The 20,357-nt window shown below is 40.0% G+C and overlaps 1 protein-coding gene across 3 annotated transcripts in view; it reads left to right on the top strand.

The window, feature by feature from the left end:
• gpat2 (glycerol-3-phosphate acyltransferase 2, mitochondrial) overlaps nt 1-20,357 on the top strand; it is a 60,662-nt gene that overhangs the window by 21,708 nt on the left and 18,597 nt on the right. For 2 of the 3 annotated variants that reach the window (XM_052068550.1, XM_052068548.1), the window contains exons 3-10: nt 13,643-13,737; nt 14,722-14,817; nt 14,921-15,000; nt 15,818-15,928; nt 16,292-16,414; nt 17,393-17,492; nt 18,860-18,993; nt 19,624-19,723. In XM_052068550.1, the coding sequence (XP_051924510.1) occupies nt 13,675-13,737; nt 14,722-14,817; nt 14,921-15,000; nt 15,818-15,928; nt 16,292-16,414; nt 17,393-17,492; nt 18,860-18,993; nt 19,624-19,723 (807 nt within the window). In that variant the 5' untranslated portion in view covers nt 13,643-13,674. Of the gene's footprint in view, nt 1-10,927; nt 11,009-13,642; nt 13,738-14,721; nt 14,818-14,920; nt 15,001-15,817; nt 15,929-16,291; nt 16,415-17,392; nt 17,493-18,859; nt 18,994-19,623; nt 19,724-20,357 lie in introns of those variants that run through there. The other variant, XM_052068549.1, reaches the window with a different exon arrangement.

Raw genomic sequence — 20,357 nt, 5'->3', positions numbered from 1 at the left:
TTCAATCGAACTTTAAATAAAAGTAACTGATTAGCGGAGCAGATCAAAGTGGATTTTTGGTAGAATGGTGCACGTTGTGAGAAAGCAAACACAAAAATACTTGTTTGTAGTTTTCCCAACCACAATTATTGATAGACATAAATCGAACCAGGTCTATTCTTTTCTTATTCCAGCGTGGAAAAGAGAGGAATTATATTCAATAACAAATTGACTCCAATCCAACAGATATTGTTGATAAAGAGATGCCTTAATCCAAGACGTACTTAATACAAGACTCAATCTAATCCTCTCGTACCGTTACGAATGCACAATTCAGCCACTCGTTATCTACAGCTTTTGCACAGCTGTGCATTGCTTTTCACAGCGGCAAGTGTGTCATTTGAAACAAAGAACGACTGTTGCGACTGCGCACGCCAACTGATGTGAACTCCTCGTGTGACATCATTCATTCCTACCGACTGCTGTCAGGCTGCTGAATAAAAAATAAAATAAAAAAATAATTAAATGATGTGAAAAACAATTGTAAATAGCACTGCGACTTATCCATTTTGTATTTATATTGAACTTAATTGAACGGTGTTAGTTTTTTTTCTTCTTTTTACCCACAATCTTGCTGCTGTAGACTGTAAATTTCTCCAGTGTGGGACAAATAAAGGATATCTTAATTCAATCGAAACAAAGCAAATAATTTTCAACTGATTTAAAATATCCTCAGTTGGCACTGGGAACAATTTTGACACTGAGCACTTTAATGATGTTCTACCCTGTGTTTCTGTGAAGAATCAGAGGACGACTTAAAAGAGGTCCAAATCATGTCTTGTTTGCTCTGCATGATCAGCAGTCAAAGGAAATGCCATCTTGATTTGATCGCGCATTTGATTATGAAGAACGATTTAACATGTTGACATGCCAATCTCATTATCTGATCTGGAACCCTGCCAATACCAGTCAGGAGATGTCAAGCTTGTCCTTGTAACTACGTAAGTAAATCATTACTGCAACAGATTTTCTGTTACGGTACGCCATATAACAAATAAGCAGATACGACTACAGTTTCCATCTTAGCACTCGGAAATAAAACCATGAGAACTGCTTCAATGGAGGGCATGAAAGCGTCTGCATCGTTCAGAATTCTTTCTTGTGGTTAATAATCGAGCATAAACTTGAGCTTTTATGCTTGCTTCAGATAGCCGCTTATTTTGAAGATGCCTGCAGTCGTACTATTGTTCTTTTACTCGACTTGGTGCAATCAAAGGTCCGCGGACGCGGTGCTGCTATCTATAGGTGCCTCTTACAGTATGCTGGCACACATCGCTATAGGAGGAACCAGGGAGCTCTCACTTTTTTGGGGGGGCGGGGCAAACTGCAAAATATTTTGGCTTTGGGCCGTCAGTCATTTCTTTTTTGGAGAAGGAGGGTCAAATTTCAAAACTATACAATGGAAGAGGAGCAAGGAAAGGGGTGTGCTCCAGATTTACTGTAGAACTGTCTGTCAGTGTTTGACAAACACGTTGAAAGACTTGTTTTCACTGGGGCCAGCCATTTGTTTGGTGTCCTTTTTTGGGAAGGTGCTGAGGATTATTCACTCCCATTTAAAAAAACTAACCAAAAAAAAAACACTATTTCACCTGAATTTCTCGAGCAGGGGATGAGATTTTGGCACAACCATTTGACTTTCATTTTGGGTCTAAGTCTCATGGACAGGTCTTTACTTACTCATATCGGAAATTTATCCAAACATGAGCAAATGTACTACATCCTTGATTGCATTATTCGGCTCCACTTACTTATGTGAGTCAGCCTTTCTACCCCATGAATATTATCAAGTCCAAATTCCATTCCACCATGACTAATGATTTTTTGGAAGTGTGCTTGAGGCTCGCTATCAGCAGCTACTGGCTGTTTCCATTCAGTGCAAGTCATCAGAGTCGTGTAATGACAACCAATGTACAAAGTTGTATTGTGCACTCTGGTCTAAATGATGCAGTAACGCAAGGTATACCAACATATATTACTATTCAATGTATGAATAAATGTGCTTTACATTTTTAAACTAGGAGGTAGATTTTGGCTTGGAATAATCTTATATATCTAACCTTATATGCTAAAAAAAAATTGTGCACCCACGGTACACAGATTGTCACTGAGAGCCCAAGATTATCAATGAGAGCCAAGGATGATTGCATTTATTTACAATGCCTATATTGACCTTTGTGGTCCAAAAAGAGTTTGGGTTTTTGCATCATTAAGTCATGTTTGTGTTTGTGTTATGCGTCCATAACAAGGTCATTGCCCTGTGGCCTGATGGAGAAGCTCTATCTCTAATGATAAAAGAAACGGATTCATAATTAATATCTTGAATGCACACTGCAGCACAGACCACACTCACTCAGAATGCCACAGGCGGCTGTTTGATGCTATATCCCCTGCGACGATCCCCCGGCTTCTGTGCAGAAAACCCACGCGTGCCCAAACTAGAAATACACGACTTGGAACTTGGGTTGTGGTCGCAATACAAGGATTTATGACCGATCACATGGACTAAAGACAAATCCGAGATTCATGGTGATGTTTTACTGTTTGGACCCATCCATAGATTTTTGACAATGTGCTGAATAAATCCTGCCAACCCTGTTCAATAAATTTCAACACATTCCTAATGTTCTTTTGCTTCTTTCGACCAAAACAAAGGAAATACATATTATTTTGGTTATTTATACCATAGTATGGTATAATTTTAATGGTCCGGCTCACTTGACATCTACCGAGACCGTATGTGGCCCACAACGTGAAATGAGTTTGACGCCCCTATAGACAGATGGTTTTTAGTTGGAGGCAAAAGCCTAGTGCAAAGAGGATGGATTTCCTCGGATCGTGTGATGTTTCTCTGATTGAAAGTGAATTAAATCGAGGGGAGGGGCAGGAGGGCAAATGAACAAAAAGACTCTGAGACCTCTGAGACCGACTCGACACTATATCTTGTTTTGATCCTATTGAAGAATATTCTCAAGAATACCGCCATAGTCCAGTCCATATACTGTATTACTTCCACGACTTCATTGATCTGGCATTGCATGGAGATGTGAGCTAGAAACATTACATTATTAAACATGCTACATTGGTTGTTTAGCAACGTCATGCAAGAAGGCCAGCATTCTCCAAGTTGAATTTGTCACAAGTTGGACAGCGATTTGATCAGACAAGCCTTGAATTAGATTTCACAGCCTGCACTTTATAAACAGGTTTTTTTTTCAGCGTTGTCAAGTCCAGTTAGAAGTTGTTTCCATTTTGCAAAATTTCTTTTCAAAGCTCTGGCTGCCATTCTGCGCTGTAGTTTTACGGTGTTAACAAAGGGAAACTCTATGTGTGCATGCAGTAGATGTCAAATAACATGGTACATGTTCTTGTTCAAAAGACTTTTGATGAGTATTTCATTAAACACCCCCAGCGGGATATTAATTAATTAAAACTCCAGTCAAAAGACTAGTCAACCAACCAGCCACCCTATAAACACATTTGCATTCCCTCTGATGAAGGCGACTCGTGCCCAATTGAAATGCTTTTAATGGGACGTGTCAGCCATAGGAGATGCTTTGCTATTTTTCATGATAGTCTTTAGACTACAATTAATGAAATTTTTAGTCATAATTTAGCCATCTGATTGTATTTTAGTGTTAATGCAATTGTTGTCGATGAAAACGGAGCCATTTTAGTCAACCTAATTAAAAATTAGTATGGTTAACCTTTTCCTTCAGCATGCATAAAAAACTTTTATCCAGAAAAGTATTACACCAACTTGAAACTGTAGTTTAACATGCAAGACACACGATTTAACACAACTGTGTCTTTATTAAACTTTAAACATTTTTAAAAAGGGCAGAATTGCCCGAGATTAATCACAATGAATGCAACTGTTGTTTGAACGTTAATCTAAATAAAGCGCAGTGCGCAGTCCTTGCTAAAACAATGCTGATAACCCAACCGCAGAAGGCTAACATTTATTTACTTGGGTTCATTTTAAGGAAAGCACTTTGTGCTCATGAGACTTGTGCTCTCTTACGCTTTCCCCTAGTGAGGCCGCCAGTGACGCTCACGTTAGCCATGTTAGCAGCATTATTTACCTTGCAGAACATTTCGGGATGTACATTCTGTGGATGTCTCTAAAAATCTTTCGTGTTCTTCTCACGCAGGACCGTTCCACATTCTTTACAATTAAGTTTGTTTTCTTCTCGGGCGTGTGATTAAAGTGGGAAAAGAAAATCGTCTGGAAAAAAATATTTGTGACGAAATGAATACTGAACATTTTTTCGTCAATGAAATTAACACCGGTTGTGATTCACTTCTGTGTTCTTGTTGTTCGGTCTGTCACCTGGTGGCGGCATAAGAAAGCATTTGCCCATCAAATCAAGCTTGTTTGACAGATTAATTACATGCAGTCAGCTGCAGATGATAACGATAACACAATAGTAGAAAAAGTGATATAATGTAGACGAGAAATACAATAGATTGCTTCATAGAGTTTTATTCTAAACTATAATATACTTGAAATAATGATTGTTTATTTTCACCAATTTAATTAAATAAACACAGGTTCCTGTGGTGTGGTTGAACCTTCCCACAGAAAGACATTGTGCGTTTATTATATTTCTCGTAAAGCCTTTGGTGTTAACATCAATAGTTTAGCGATTTAATCAACTAATCAGGGAAATTGATCGCTGAGGATTACCTTGATCTTGCCCTGAATTCTATTGATGAAGACCTAATGAGGAAAATGTGCTGACATATAAAGATTGTAGCAAATTTCTGTAACGTGTTCCATTCCGGGATTTTCTGATCCGTCAGCTTCTTTTCCAGATAGCCCGAAGATCCTGGAAATCCTTCTGGTGCCGGCGAGCTGCTAATATTCGGACAAATTTGATTTGGAGTCTATTGCAGGCAATTTTGCGTGATCTTCAGGGATGTTGCAATAAGGACAGCATATTTGTGCGAGGGAGAAAAGTAGATGAGATTCATCGAAGATAAATGTCTTCCTTTATTTGTACCAATAGCACTGATAAGGAAGTGTGGTTCTTTATTGCTATCATTAGTTTTATTGGTATTGTTAATGCTATGGTGTGTTCTTTTGGCATTTTGAAAGCAGAGAAGATTAGTGGATCAATCACTGTCTGATTTGCCTTGTGGTGGGTAACTACGGTGAATCAAATGAGGAAATGTCGGCGGAGTCAGCGGAAAAGAAAAGTTAAACAAGGGGGGCGGAAAATGATATGAATGGATTAAACAAACTAACAAGTGGGCACAGAGGAGTTTGTCGTCAAGAGACGGAAGGCAATTGCAGAGCGGATGGATTGTCTAGGATGGGGTGATGTGATTTAAATCCGGGGTAAAACAAATGGGCACAATAAGAAGGAAATCTTTTTCTGTTTTGTTCTCACAAGTGGAGCGATAAGCAGCTCGCCACTGCTTCCACATTGGAAAATAGTCACCATTTCCCCACAATAAGGATTTACGTATATCGAACTACTATGGTCTAACATTTGAATGCATGTGAGAAACTCCTCTCCCCCTCTGATCGAATAACTTGTAGCAACAAACAAACAAAGAAATTTGCCTCTGCATTATTCCCAAACTTTCACTTGTCTATAAGGCAATTAAAAAGGTGTGTGTGTATACAGTATAGTGTGTTTATATAGTTACAGTAGATTATTGTATTGTGGAGGAATTGTGCCATAGCAAAGATCTGTGTGGATTGTTGCTAAATTGATATGTTATCCTTCTTAATACGAACCACTACTTAAGAGCCTGTTAACAGTGCACCTACTGTTTGACACCTTCACATTTGACCCACTGCTTAGTGATCAATCATCATCCCCATCCCAAGGGACAGCTTCTAAATATGACATGTCTGGGTGGGGGTTTTGGGGTTAATTCCTTAATATGCATGCCTGCTATTCATGAATTAGATTTGTTTGATGGTTGACCTTCAAGGAGTAGATGTGATGTGATCTCCTTTGACTTTTCGGAAAATGTCTGCTTTGTCTTGCCGATCTGTGATCACGCAGAGTAAAGTAACTTTTAGCTGGTGACCTATTTTATAAAGACACCGTGAGACACCAGAACGTAACAAACTGCAGCACAAGATTCAGTTCTGAGTGTTCGCTCAAAGTTCATAAATAGTAAGTGGGACATGCATTGAAAATAGTAAATGAAACAGTCACCCCAAATCGGATTAGAACACCCCTGTCGGAAAAATTGCTTGTCGCAGGTTTGAGAAGACTTTTTTTTTCTGTCGTGTTGTACTTCTCTCTGCTGGTGACATGATTTTTCCCCTTATCAACAGTCTCACCTTGTTAATTGGTGGGTGGAGCCTCCTCGCCGCACCAGCCTTGCTTAGTTATTGCTATAGTTCTTGCTTCACTTCTGTCTCGTCTTCTGATAGCAGATTGCCATTATTTTTGTTTGCTCTACTTTCCCTCCATGGTGGCTCATTCCACCTCCTTTGGTTTGCAGTTGATATGAAGGCTGAACCATTAATCGAGTTCGAATCAACTTTGTGATGTAATAGAATGCAATTTTTAACTTGCTTGTTATTTTCTGACAATTAGAAGTACAGCGATTCATCGACAACTAATCGATTATCAGTTGAATGACTCGTTTAGATATTTTAAATTTAAAGTTGCCCAAATGTTCAGAATTTGAGCTTCTCAACAGCAAATATGGTTTTCCGGCTGTTTAGCACGTCTGTCTTACAGTGCAGAGGTCGAGGGTTCGAATCCAGGCTTCATTAACATTGTAATGTGGATGAATCCTCAATGGAGACGAGTGTTGTAGTAGCGCTTCAGTGACTATGGCATGATATCGGCAGGATTTAGGACTTTCCTGAGAGAGTCAGGGATTCATCAAGCCAGAAGAAACTCAAGCTGGGTTTTGTTGTTATTAGAGGGGCTCTTACCTGCCTCCATGGGGGCGGGGGGCTTGTTTGTCTTCTTTACTCGACCTCTATGTTTTTCTCCACGAATGCTCAAGAGGAACAACATTGTAGGAAGAAAATGGGAAGCCAAAAAAATGTTATCATTTATTAACACAGCATCTTTTGATGCCTGACATTGTGCTTTCTCAGATCCATTTTTAGTGTGTATAAGGAGCGTTTCTACACCTTGGAGGGTAATCATCGTTTTCAATTAACCAGAAGAACGGCGTTTTAGGGGTAAGGTCAAACTATAGGATTTGTCTGCAACCAAGGTGCTGGTGTTTTACCGCAATTGCTCAGAAGGAAGCGGCTTATCTGCGCAAACATTCTTGGATTGCAGATGTCCCACTTGTGCATTTGTAAATGATTAACGTAACGTAATCACCTAAAGCCAGATTATCATCATTATTTATAAGGTGTAATCTAACGAGACATATTGTGCTAGGACACATGGTTTACTTCTGTGTTAACCTTCTGTAGAAGCCAAGGACGGGCAAAGTCATTGATCGTATCCATTTGGGTTTGTTCATGAGAAATTCTATGCTATGGCATCTATTGTTACAACTGCTATTATTTGAATATGTGTGTGCTTCTGCCTCGACAGACTATTCACATTTCCCTGGAATTGAATTTTTTTGTGGGGGAATACTTCTTTTTCTACACTCGGATAGATGTGTATGTGAAGAAGACCAAGGTAATGTGCCGTTTCTGAGAAGGAATATAGCTTATAAAACTCCCAGCCTTTGTTTCTTTAACCACTCGTCTATTCAGACAGAGAAGATGGGGGGGGGGGGGGTGGATGGGTGTTGTGTTGGTCTTCATAGACTATTCACCCTCATCAAGCCCACAGGCTCTTTAATGAGCTCACCTAATAATAATATAATAATAATAATAATAAATTTTATTTATAAGCGCCTTTCAAGACACCCAAGGACAATGACCCTCACTCTTAGTCTGCCTCTCTTTATCACAAAACCACTGGACTTCAGACTTCTCCGTTTGATCCGACGACCGTTTATGTTGTGGTCACGACACCTCAGTGTAGTAGTACTTTGGAATGGACATTTGTCAACATTTCCTTGATTGACTATGTACACGTTGAGAGTGCATCAAGAGCACCTCTGCTGGTCACAGCAGAGTAGTGTACTCCATTTTGACTCCATTGCTTTCAGACAGGATAAATCAACTATTACCACACAATCTAAGAATTGTTAATGTTCATTGAATAGACCAATTATTCTCCCTTCTTCCTTGCCCCCCCCTGACTTCTAAATGCATTTATGTAGATTCACATTCATATAGTAGATGTCTTGACACAAGTTGTGAGGTATTGAATACAAAGTTACCATTCGCATGAGAACAGATTCCTCACCTTAACGAGGCGAATAGACACATTCTAAATAATAGATTAACACGCGCAACGCAAACTAATGATAAATAACACAGCAGACATGCGTTTGCTACAGCAATTCAAGAATTCTGAGTCTTCTACTGTGAAAATAACCATCTGTAAACTGCCACTCAAATGTGTCTGCTAATTGGCCCATTCCCGTCTACTAGCATGTGGTGAGCCGTATTTATGACCGACTCCGCAAACCCAGCCATCAGGCCGGCAGAGAGCTTCCGTTTTTTTTCTCTTGGGGACATCTCCTGGCGCCAATCATTTTATTCATGTTACAATATGAGATTAGGCTGTGTCCATGAAGACAGAGACATTAAAGGATGGCCCGTCTTTCCTCCCCATTAGTCATCTGTAAGTCCGACGACAACACGCAAGGCTGCAAGCACACAGACACACTTTACCGCAACTCCCCATATAATCAACAACTATGTAAGTGTCCTTTGAATTTTATTGTGTAGTGTAATTACTCTTCCTGAAATCACCTTATGCCTGTCACCTCTATTCTAACTGTGTGTGCGCATATTACGGGTTCCTTGGAGAGAGTACAGAGACCGCAAGGTTGTAAAGACTTGCAGACTATTGATTGAACTTTTATCACCACGGTGAAGCTTTTTAGCAGCTGTTCTTTAGTCATGCCACTTTTACTGTAAACAATTTATGGAAATTCACTTGGTGTCGACTTGTCTAAGTGGCTCTTGTCGGGACAAGATGCTTGTTATGTTCTGTCATGATGGTGTGGCAAGGTGGAGGCCATCATGGAGTGGATGTTCAACTGGTTTGTGGGTCAGGAAAGCTCTTGTTCATTGCTTGAATTATTTTATCCTCCCCTACGTCCTTTTTTTACTCTCACTCATCCACTTACATTTTCCAGAGAGCCTACTAGAATACAAATTAGTGTCAGTCCTGTCACTGACAAGTGTTTGATGTATTCCTCGTGTTATGCCCTATCTAGAGGTGTTCAGGACATGAAAGGAAGTGCCTATTCTGCTGAAGTACCAAGCGGCAAGACACCAAACCTTATGTCACAAAATCATTTCTTAACAATACATTGCTTTACCATCAATCGATCAATCTATCATCTGATCGAAAAACAAAAACTTCAGAGTGAATTAAGGTCACAACAACAAACTAAAAATTTTTGTTGGAAAGTTATGTTCAAAATTTCCCTGCGACAAACGAAACTGCTTGGGACTTTTAAAACTGCATGCGAACATGAACGCAACCTTTCAACCTTGACGAAATCCCAAATTTGCAGCTTTGTGAGCTGCGTGCATTACAATATGGGGAGAGATTTGTCTCCAAATTATTCACAAATGTAACCGCACTTTTTTCTTAATGCTGTGTGGGCATTTATTTTGATGTCTCATTTATCATGATTAAACTGTGAATTGTTGAATGTGCGTTTGTATATCTACACCTACGTGTGTTTTCCGACAAATGTCAAAAAGTTTTCCATATATTCACACATGTCAAATATTCACATGTGGATAGGTCCCTCCGTCCCTCCTCTGCCCATTAACGGATAGTGTTGCTGTCTCCATCAAACGGGAACAAGTAATTTACTGTTTTCTTTTTTTTTTTTTTTAATTTAAGAATTGAAAAACGATGTGTTTACAAAATACGAAAACTGGTGTTGCCTTGAAGCCGGAAGACCATCTTCTACTATTCCTCCATCTTCTCCTACTGCTGCTGCTACTGAAGAAGAAGAAGATGATGATCTTTTGGCTTCAAGGCAAACCAAGCTCGGAACGCATCCTACTTTCTAAACCAATCAGCAGCTCATGCTCATCTCGACCGCCGGATGTGGGATGCCCAGAGCATACTCCAGAACTCCTTTTTTTGTGGCATTCTGAATCACCAAAAGGTACTTTTGAAAAATGCTCTGAGTTGACAAAGAGTCGGAGTGGAGCAGAGCGCTTTCGAATTGTATTTCCGTCAGCACGCACAGAAAAGTTGGCCTCATTTGCGAGCATATTGCTTGCAGTGATCAGAAAAAGCTTGTAACAAGCTATTTTTCTGATGAAAGAAAAGCACCTACTCTTCTGTGCCTGTATTGTAGAACACGATATTCCGTGAGTCTGCAAGATGGGTCAAAATATTCTAAAAATTGCTGGCAATATGGGAAACTCGGCTGGCAGTAAATGAGTTCATAACATACACAGGAGAAAACAATCAATCAAGGTGATCGTTCACTCCTACCCGATTCTGCAAGTGCAAGCACGTTTTACAAATAATACCCATTAGCATGGCTGGTGCAAGGAGATGGAAATGGCGATTCCTTTTCTCGCTGCCACCCTAGATCTGCTCTTGATGGAATGGTCGATGGATGGAACAATTAAAGGAGCCGATATCCATCCACCAATTAGCCGTAATCACCACAAATGAAATACACACCTGCATTGACACCAACATATAAATAAATGAGAAAGAACACTTCTCTTGTAACACCAGCTTGATTATAAACACGAGACACTATTACCGCACACTTTGTAGCTGTAGATAAAAACAACTATTGGGCCATTATCAGGATTTGTCAGGTTGGCAGTTTTATTTTGAAGGTTTCTCGACCTGATCAACTGTTTTTCAACACATCACACCAGTAAGCGGAGGCTGAAGTGAAAGCTGAAACTGTCGGCAAGGTAAGTATTTTCTCTCTCTCTCTCTCTCTACCAGACGAAAAAACAAGATGTTTGTCGAAACAAAATAATTTATGTCCATTTATGTTCCTTATTCTTTTCTTTTGGCCACTCAAACAGCTGTTTGCCTGAACATGAACAGTGCATCGCCATACATCGCTGAGACATTTCGCAGAAAAACTCGGTGACAATGGTAAAGAGTGGTTAATGGGACAATGCAGTACAATGGTTGACTGGCGACTCGGCATTCTGTAAATGTCATTACTCGCTAGAAATTGCAGAACAAAAGCATTGTGAAATGCTAAAAATTTTACAAAATGTTACATTGTATTGCTCTAACCGTGAACACGGGGGGCGAATGAAATTCGCACCGTTCAACTACTGATCCCATGATAGATTTTCTATACATGATTGTAGCCGTGCGACTTGACAGTTGACATATCTACCGCACAGTTGTGCATGTAAGCAGTATTACATTTCCAGGTTTACTTGCGGAACATAGATAAAAGTCCATCACATTGATATCCCGGTGGTGTTATCTACATCGCACAATCCTCCGTCCCCAGTGGTTTGATACCTTCTGGGGCTGCTTGTAAATAATGCAGCGTAGCACCTGGTTATTTTGTATTGCTTCATTGCTACAATCCTAACATCGTTATATGGCTCGCTGTTTGTATTCTTAGCTCGTATTTTTAGGTTTGGCACGACAACGGCGGGCAACAGCATCATATTTATTTTAAAAGTGTGATGGAATGATTGACTTTTGAGGAGTGATATAATTGAGCACATTAGTGGAGTGTAACGTTGACTTTTCAGCTCCAAAATTGTACTCGGATGAAGATGGTTGACACTGTTGAAGGAAATTGTTGGCGGTTTTACACAGGTTTGGTTTTTTCCCTCTGAAGTGGATTATATAACCCCATTAGAGGCTTTGCTTATTCATGGCTGTGTAATTTGGAGTTTTATTCCCTGTACTTGCTGTTTTGCTGCCATATGCCCTCCATCAATCCCTGCACCTGCAAAGCATCACTGATTTCTGCGAACCTCTAATCAAGGACTTTGCTCCCAGTGGAGTTGATAATGAATGTGGGAACTGGAGCCAGAAGAAATGGAGCATCTCCCCATGGGGGTGGTAAAACTCGGGTTTCAATTAGCTCAGTAATGGGGCAGAGTGGGATCAGCAGAGTAACATACAGAGAGATAAAGTCTTCCTGTGAATCTTGTAAGAGTCATCTAACTGATGGATGATTACCACCAAGAGATTTATTAGGAGAGATCCTGCCGTGAAATTTGTCGTATAATTATCGGGATGACACTTGGCAACAGACATTTTAAACATATACAACGGATAATTTGATCTGTTCTTAAAGCAACAAACTGCATTTGTGTTCGTAATTGGGGGGTTCCAGGTCTGAGCTTTTATCGACTCAGCATCGAGACAAGGTACTTGGTCCTTGTGCCGTCAAGTTCTTTGCTTTTGACGTCATCTAAAATTTGTTGATTTCGAGAAATTCTCACTTCAGTTTGGAATCTTAAGGCATCATAGTAGTCATGTTGACTAGTTTTTTCCCCCTTTTTATCAACAATCAGTTCCTCAAAAGCAACAGTGTGCTTAAGAAGCAATACATAATAAAAGGGATGCAGGCAGCAGTGAATTGACCAATCAAGTATTGTTTGTGCTCACCCTGATTAGAACAGTTCCATTGATGGTCCTGCAACAAATAGTGTTGTCACTGTACCACGATTCTGACTTTGATACTCTACCCACAAAAAGTATCTCAGTACGGATAATGAAATAACAACGGACGCTCGGGAACTATCCCAGGAATGATTGTTGCAATGGGTGCTACACTATGCTATCTTGGACCGCAACCGCCAGCTACGCGCTGTGGCTGCATAGCTAGCGCCGCTAAAGACTGTCCTGTCATAGTGCGGAGCTGCTGTTCTAAGTCCCTAATTGTTCTCCCCATGGCAGCGAAAAAGCAACAATCTGACAGTTGTGTTATCACTGAAGAAGGGTGGGGAGTAATTAACAGATGACAGAGAAGCCATAATGTATGTAATGTGCACTGTAGAATATTAGTTGTTTATTGCAAAATTCATTCAATCCATCCTTCGTAGTGGATTTTAAGGTGAGCTTTTCATTACTGTGAATGCTGTATATTTTGCAATTATATTTCTTTTATGAATTTTTGTTGCTGGAATGAAACCTAATCAGCTACGAAGGCTATTATTAAAAATTTCTGCTTTCTTTGTTGCTCTTGAGGGAGAGTCTTTTATTGCAAGCACAAAAATCAAAGGATTGCCCCAAGTCCTTGGTTCATTAGAAATTGAACCAATGTCAAACCAACCACAGGGAAACCTAGACTCTTGCCTCTCTTTCGCCCGCGAGGATGAAAAGAAGAGTTCTGATGATGGGGGCGGAGAAGTGCTGGCTAGTTGGTTGAAATTGCATCTATGAGCAAAAAAATAATAGATAGCTGAGTGCTCTTATGAAATTCTTGCCTAGCAAGAGTCGGAGGACAAGATTGTTTTGTTACACTGACATTGGGGTTTGTTTTTTTTCTCTTTCATGTGAATGTGTTTCAATAAAATACTTTCAAACGCCCATCTCTACCCCTATCTTTGCCTTGGCAGATAACTGCATTGAAGGCTGGATTTGACTCACCATGGTGCAGCAGTTGAATGGCAGGATAACTACAGACTTGGTGATTCCACAAAAAAGACCCGCTGTAAGTCCACAGCATGCATGGCTCTCTCACATCATTTTATCCCTGCGCATTCATCCTGCCAATCTCAAAGAAAACAGCTGCGGCGGCATGTGCGCATTTAATTTGTCTTGTGTTTTCTTTCTTTTTAAATAGTACCCAAGGCTTTTGACCATTGGTAAGCAATGGGCAATAAATAAATCAGCGTCGCACGGTGCCATAGTGGTAGGAGCTGCCGACTCACAGCACCGAGTTTTTTAGTTTGAATTTTGGTTCTGGCCTTCCTGTGTGGGTGATGCATATTCTCCATGTTTTTTTTTCTGCACTCCTTTTCCTTTTTGTTATCGATAAAAATGAATGACCAATCATTTTAAAAATTAAAGCTCAAAGGGACTGTTATCAAACGGCCAACAATATTGAACCCACAAATGCTCAGAATACATAGTAATAAAGATGCGTTCGATCATTACACTATAAATTTAGTAGGATCCTCACAGGACTTTTTGAGGGGCTTAGTTTCCCATTGTTTTGTCTTTGCAAGGCACTTATTCAGTGCACTGTCCTGTTTTCTCAGCTCATTATCATTGATCAAAGTCATTGATTTCACGAGATTCATTCGCCTGTTTTATCTAAACTGGAACAGTCTGAATTCCGAACACTGAATCGTGTCATTGTATTCACTCCTTGTTCTTAGGCAGTATTAATGTTCATCGTCATTCTGTAATTTTTGGTTGTGTCTGTATTTTATCACATGAAGCTACACTAAAATGAAAAAAAGCTCGGAGGAAAGTATACATAGACTAAGACTCACTACTCTTTTTCTCTATTACCACTTTGCTGTAAAAGATACTGTACATCATTTTACAGCAACGTTGATCCAGAATTTTGAAAGTTGACATCTGAGCGCTGCTCATGTCAATGACATACAGTATTACATCTGTTCTGATTGTATTTTGTTTGCTATAATTAGTGTTGTGTGTTTGTATAATTCTCTTTTTTTGTGCTTAGTTGTCACACTCCTTAAAGATGACTCCGGTGCCTGTGCTGGGCAAGTTTCGACCAATTGTGGGTCAGTGCTGCCAACAGTGCACTCCTGACAGTCTCGTAAGATTCAAACCATTCAACAGAAAACCTTGAATCCACTTGAAATGTACTTTCTGATGCTATTCCAATAACTTGGTCAAATATCTCTTTTTGTCTTTTTCAGTCACGCCACCGTAAGAAGTTTGGACAAAGCCCCTTGCTTGACTTTCACAATATTCTCTGTGTCAATGAGACTCACACCAGGTAACGTTAACGTTCAATAAGTGAAGCACTATTTTATTGTGAAAGCTTTGGCACATTTACGATCAATAAGTTGTACTGCTAAAAACTAAATTGTAAGTTGATATTTACCCCACCATCGGCAGTATTATCAGCAAAATTCATGTTCCCCACAAGTTGGGCGTTCCGACAGCAGAATTCGCAGTTCATTAAATTTGTCTCCCGGAAATACCTCAGACACGTGAACTTGCGCAGCTACTCCTCCACAAAACTGAATTTCCTCCACTTTTTTCCCCCGCAATGACTGCTTCCTCACAAAACCAGTCAGACTCATGATCGTCTCTTCCGGCACTCAAGGTTTATTGGAGGGGAAGAAACACTGACAGTCCTCTTTGCCATTGGTCATTGTTTACAAGAGTTGTATGATCTCTTTTCGCCATCCCTGACTGGTAGATTGCAAGGCACACATACTGCTGACCAACACACATAGTCACATTCACACTTGTGGGCAATTTAGTCTTCAATGAACCCAACACGCATGTTTTCGGAATTTGGCAGCCAGCCAGAGTGCTCGGAGAAGACCCACGCAAGCACCAGGAGAACATGTAAAATACACACTTGAAAAGCCGGAGGCGACGTTCGAAACATTGACCTCAGAACTGTGATGCGCACACATGAATGACTACTGCCGCCCTGCATGGGAAATTATTTATGACTTCATTCTGTTGGTCTGAACTTGTCTTTATTTCAGTGTGACCCCCCTATGCAAGTATTTGTCTCAAGACATTTCATTTAACCTGTGTATTTTTTATTTAACTTTTTTTTCCCCCTTCTGTCGTAGGTACAGAGGCTGGCTTGTGCGGAGGATATGCTGTGTGCTATTTGTGAGTGGGTGCAAGGTCTATCCGAGTCCTGTTAACAGCCGGCAGGAGAGGATCTGTGAGAGTAACAGGTACCACAGATGACAGAGCTGATGGAGGAGAGGAGAGTAAATTAATGATAGGGGAAGATGCAGAAAATGTAATGGAATCCTACAGTTCTGGGGAGAGAAATGACTAAAGGCGAGTAGATAAGACCCACAAACAATGACAAAGAGAAGGAAGTATCTCGCGTGCGGCGTGAATGAAGAGAAACTGCGTAACAAGGGACAGACATCATACTTTTCTGTCTGTTGTTGTCTTTTTGTCTATATAATTGAGTTGAACCTATATAACCCCTTCACTCAAGGTTGCTGTCGTCCTACTGGGTGTGTTTTAGGATGAAAGAACTCTATTTGGAGCTTATTTAACTGAACTGCCCTATGATTGTGTTTCAGGGTGAGGGAGGCTCTCGCAGAAAATCCGAAAGCGCCCAAGGGGGGTGACAGCCAAGGGCAGCTCCATCCCATCTCATCATTCCGCCCCATAATTAATACTTGTATCTCCCCGTTTTTTTTACGGTGTGTTTTTAATCATGTGAATACTATAGCATTTTATATTTGAGGATGGCAGAGTGCAAGTTGTTCAAATACAGCGGAACCCTGGTTTCTTTGTTAATCCATTACAGAAAGTCTGGCTAAAATCGAATCATAAAAAATCCAAAGCAATATTTCTCATAGGAAATCATGTAAATCAAATTAATCTGTTCCAGAAACCCCCAAATCATTTTAAAAAGAGCATTTTTTTGTGAATAATTAAAGGTTTATGTTTAAAAAATTGTGAAATAAATATCAATGACCAATCAAGTGGATAGCATTCAATAAAGGTTTGGGAACTGTGGACACTAATTAAAACCAGAAAAGTCCTTTGGTCTGCTTGTTTGGTGCGGACCAAAACCTGACTTTTTTTCCTTGTTGTTGTTTTGTTCGGTTTGGTTTGGTTCTTATTCACACTACTCTTTGCAAGTAAGCTACCTGTATATTCTGTAAAAAAATCGACGCATGTTGAACAGAAATGACAAGTACAGCACCAAAAGCACAAACCCAGAAATGAAGAAAAGCATGCAATTCCTACGTGCTGCATTCTTGCTCTGCATGTGCTGTTATTAGAGCTGCAAAATCATTTTGAGGGTCAAGAACAGCTCATTCAACACATGTTTTGTGATACAATTTTTCTCAATTTTGGAACAGCGTCGCGAATGCACTCTGACTAAATGTTGCAGTACTTTGCAAATATTGTTTTTGTCTTCAGGGAAATGATCTGAAGTAAAACTGAAGAGCCTCAGAATTAAAATGGAAAATATATGTACCGGTACTATCAAGAAGTTGGCCAGTTCGCACTCCCGTGTGTATGTGACAAACAGGAATTCACTGCCTTTCTTGTTTGTCCATTATTGCCTTTCATGTGTCATCCCACTCCCGTCATCATCAACCATTAATTTTCATTTTTGTCTCCTTTCTTCTGTCTGTCTGCATTGCCGCCACTCTGCTCGTGCCTAGATGTGTGGGCTGGGTGATGATGAAGATGTTTGCCTCTCTTTTTGGCAGTATTCAAGTGAACCTCAGCCATTTTGTGGCTTTGCACAGAGCCTCAGAAGAGGTACCGGCGCTCGATCATCACATGCACGCGCACACACGCACGCACAACTTATTTCCAGATGATTAGAAGTGCATAAGGCCTTCCACCATGCTGGGTGTTGAGGCACGAGTGTTTAGACTAACTCCCTCACGCTTGTGATAGGAATTAGGCTGTGTTTTGACCATCTACTCGACCATCTAATGAGGCTAAAGAGGTTTTCTCTATTCACCCAGTGCAATTCATTCATTTAAAAAAATTCTTCCAAAACATTTATCTGGCATCTAAATGTGAAAATTCTCTCACTTGTCCCATGACTTTTGACTTTTTCTTGTAATGGCAGACAACATCGTTGTAATGATATCATTAGTTAAATCTATCAATTGATTTATTGACTATTTTGCACCTCTCTGGTTTCAATTGTATAATCTATTTGTCTGTGTGATATTTTTACTTTGTCTCTTATGGCAATTTCACTTGTCATCCCTCATCTCAATTATTAACTTCAAATAAAACGTCAAATAAAATAATGATTTAACTTCAAATAAAATAATGAGGGAGAGAGAGATGTATTCTTTTCTTTCCGAGTGAAGTGAGTTGTTTTGTCTACAGCTAAAGACACGAGAGATTAAAAACGTAGTTTGGCCATCACTATTATCAGATCAGTAAGAGGGACATAAAAAATGAATTAAAGAATCCAAATGAAATGAATTAATGAATCATTTTAACACTCTTAGGAACGACAACAGAGGAGCTGTCAGACAGAAGCACGGACAGCAAATTAATTGAACTGAGATTTGATTCAACACTAATGCGCCAGCTGCATAATCTGTACCCCTTTAGTCGCTCCAGTTAGCTCTACCCCTTCACTCATAAAACGTAGGTATAAAAGTGTGAGAGATTCTTAAAAGCAGAACAATAAGCAGAGTAATAGGTCATTATAAAATGAGGTTACCGCAATGGGGATAAAAAGACTTTCGAGTCCTCTCATTGTTGGTTTTTACCTGGCTTTTCATTAAAACTGCCAGAAAAGAAAAATACTGCTATATTTGATTTCTCTGTGTAGTCCACCTTCATTAAATCTTCCATCACACATTGTTTTTGGTTGCTCTATGTGCATTTGCTTTTGCTGTACATAACTACAGCACATATTTCCTCATGACTTGAATGTTGATTATTGTGTTAAAAAAGTCAATTTGAAAGTCTCATTGAGTGTGTCTACCTACAGCCTCTCCACACCTAATTCTGATGTTTTCCACCTTGTTATCTATCACGACAGTAGTCTCCTTAATCTCTGCACGCCTGAAAGACCCATCATTGTTACGTGTACAATGGAACGACAATGTGATGCATGTTGCTTACGCGAAGTTTGCCTCTATTACATAATACAGGGATCGCTGCTGGTCTACGTGTATGTGCGTCAGAGTATCTTGGACAGCGTTCTCCTTTCTTTGGCGCTCTTCTGTAACAACCTAAGAGTGCCATATGCAATTTGTCTGATCCAAGTTAAGAACTCCTTCCTCAGGTATAAAAAAACGACCACACTTTCATCACGTTCGTGATGTAAAACAGCACCGTGATCACAAATACACATTGATTCTTTTGTGTGAGTAAATTCACTTTGACGTTCATTTCATGTACAGTGATGCCTTGCGAAAGCAGTTCAATGAATTAGTTCTGCGACCATGCTAGTAGCTCAAAAGATGTTGAAGTCGTTTTTTCCCAGTTGAAATCAATTGAATCTAATTAGTTTTATGTTAAGCTTGACAGTAAACTCCCAACTGGTTGTGGCAATAAACAACTTGAGGCATCTTTTTTTGAATAATGGTTCACTAGCTAGCTGTCAATCTGCTGCTTGTTGTGTAGTGAGGTGATTGAATATCACTTCCGCCATCTAGCTTTCGTAGCTCGCTTGTTTGCTTGGACGTAAAAACAAACATAAAAATTGGTCAAACACCAGCTCACAACAGCTTGTATCTTGAAAAATTAGTAAGTCAGGTCACTCTTATCCCAAGGCATCACTGTATACAGGATCTTAATTATTCGTTAGCCGCTTGGGTCTTGATTAAGAAGGGGGGCAGTTAAAACTCGGGTAACTGGATACTTGCCTGTTATTTAGTTGGTGTGAAATGATGCATAGCAGATTCTCCTCTAGGACGATCCTTCAGAAAATCGGCATGATCTTCTTGCCGCCATCTGCAGCGACGGAGCAGGATGCCGAAATGGACCATCTGTACATGCCTGTCATGACCTCTGTAAGTTTGACGTGTTGTCTTGAGGATGAGGTTGAATGTGACAGTAATGGCAGTCATCTGCTCAGGCATCATACACATATGCAAATCCGTCAGAGGTTAAATCAGGTTCCGCGCTCCCTTTTCTCTGACTCACCCCTCTAATACAATAAAATAAATAATCCCTCCTCACCGCACAATCTATTCAAGACTGACAATTGGAACAGTTCCTCATTAGCCACGTGTCTTGAAACATACAAACAGCCTGTTCACAAGTGAATGGAGATGAAGGTCTCGGTCATGAATCAGAAATACATGATATATTTTGCTGGAGGTGGGGGGGGGAAATGTATAGGGTGGTGATGGTACAAAATGGCTGGGTAAGCACAAGATAGCTACGTGGCCTTATAATTTGTCTTTGGGTGGGCTGTTCTTTTTATCCCAACCCAGTCAGCTCCTCAATCAATTTAAAAGCTGTCGTTTAAGCTCTCCTTCAAACTCAGCCTCATCAAACTCACTCTTCCATCCATTATCTGTGTTTTTTTATCCTCTCCTTTTGCAAATAATTGTCTCACTTTGCTTTTACTCCTCTAGTAATGCCATACCTTTATTTTTTTTTGTTCTCGTTTTTCAGTCTTCATCGCCTTCTCACCGGCTT

This window comes from Hippocampus zosterae, chromosome 6, assembly GCF_025434085.1.
Source record: "Hippocampus zosterae strain Florida chromosome 6, ASM2543408v3, whole genome shotgun sequence".
NCBI lineage: Eukaryota > Metazoa > Chordata > Actinopteri > Syngnathiformes > Syngnathidae > Hippocampus > Hippocampus zosterae.
Note: the sequence above shows the minus strand (reverse complement) of the source record. Positions and strands in the feature narration are given on the sequence as shown.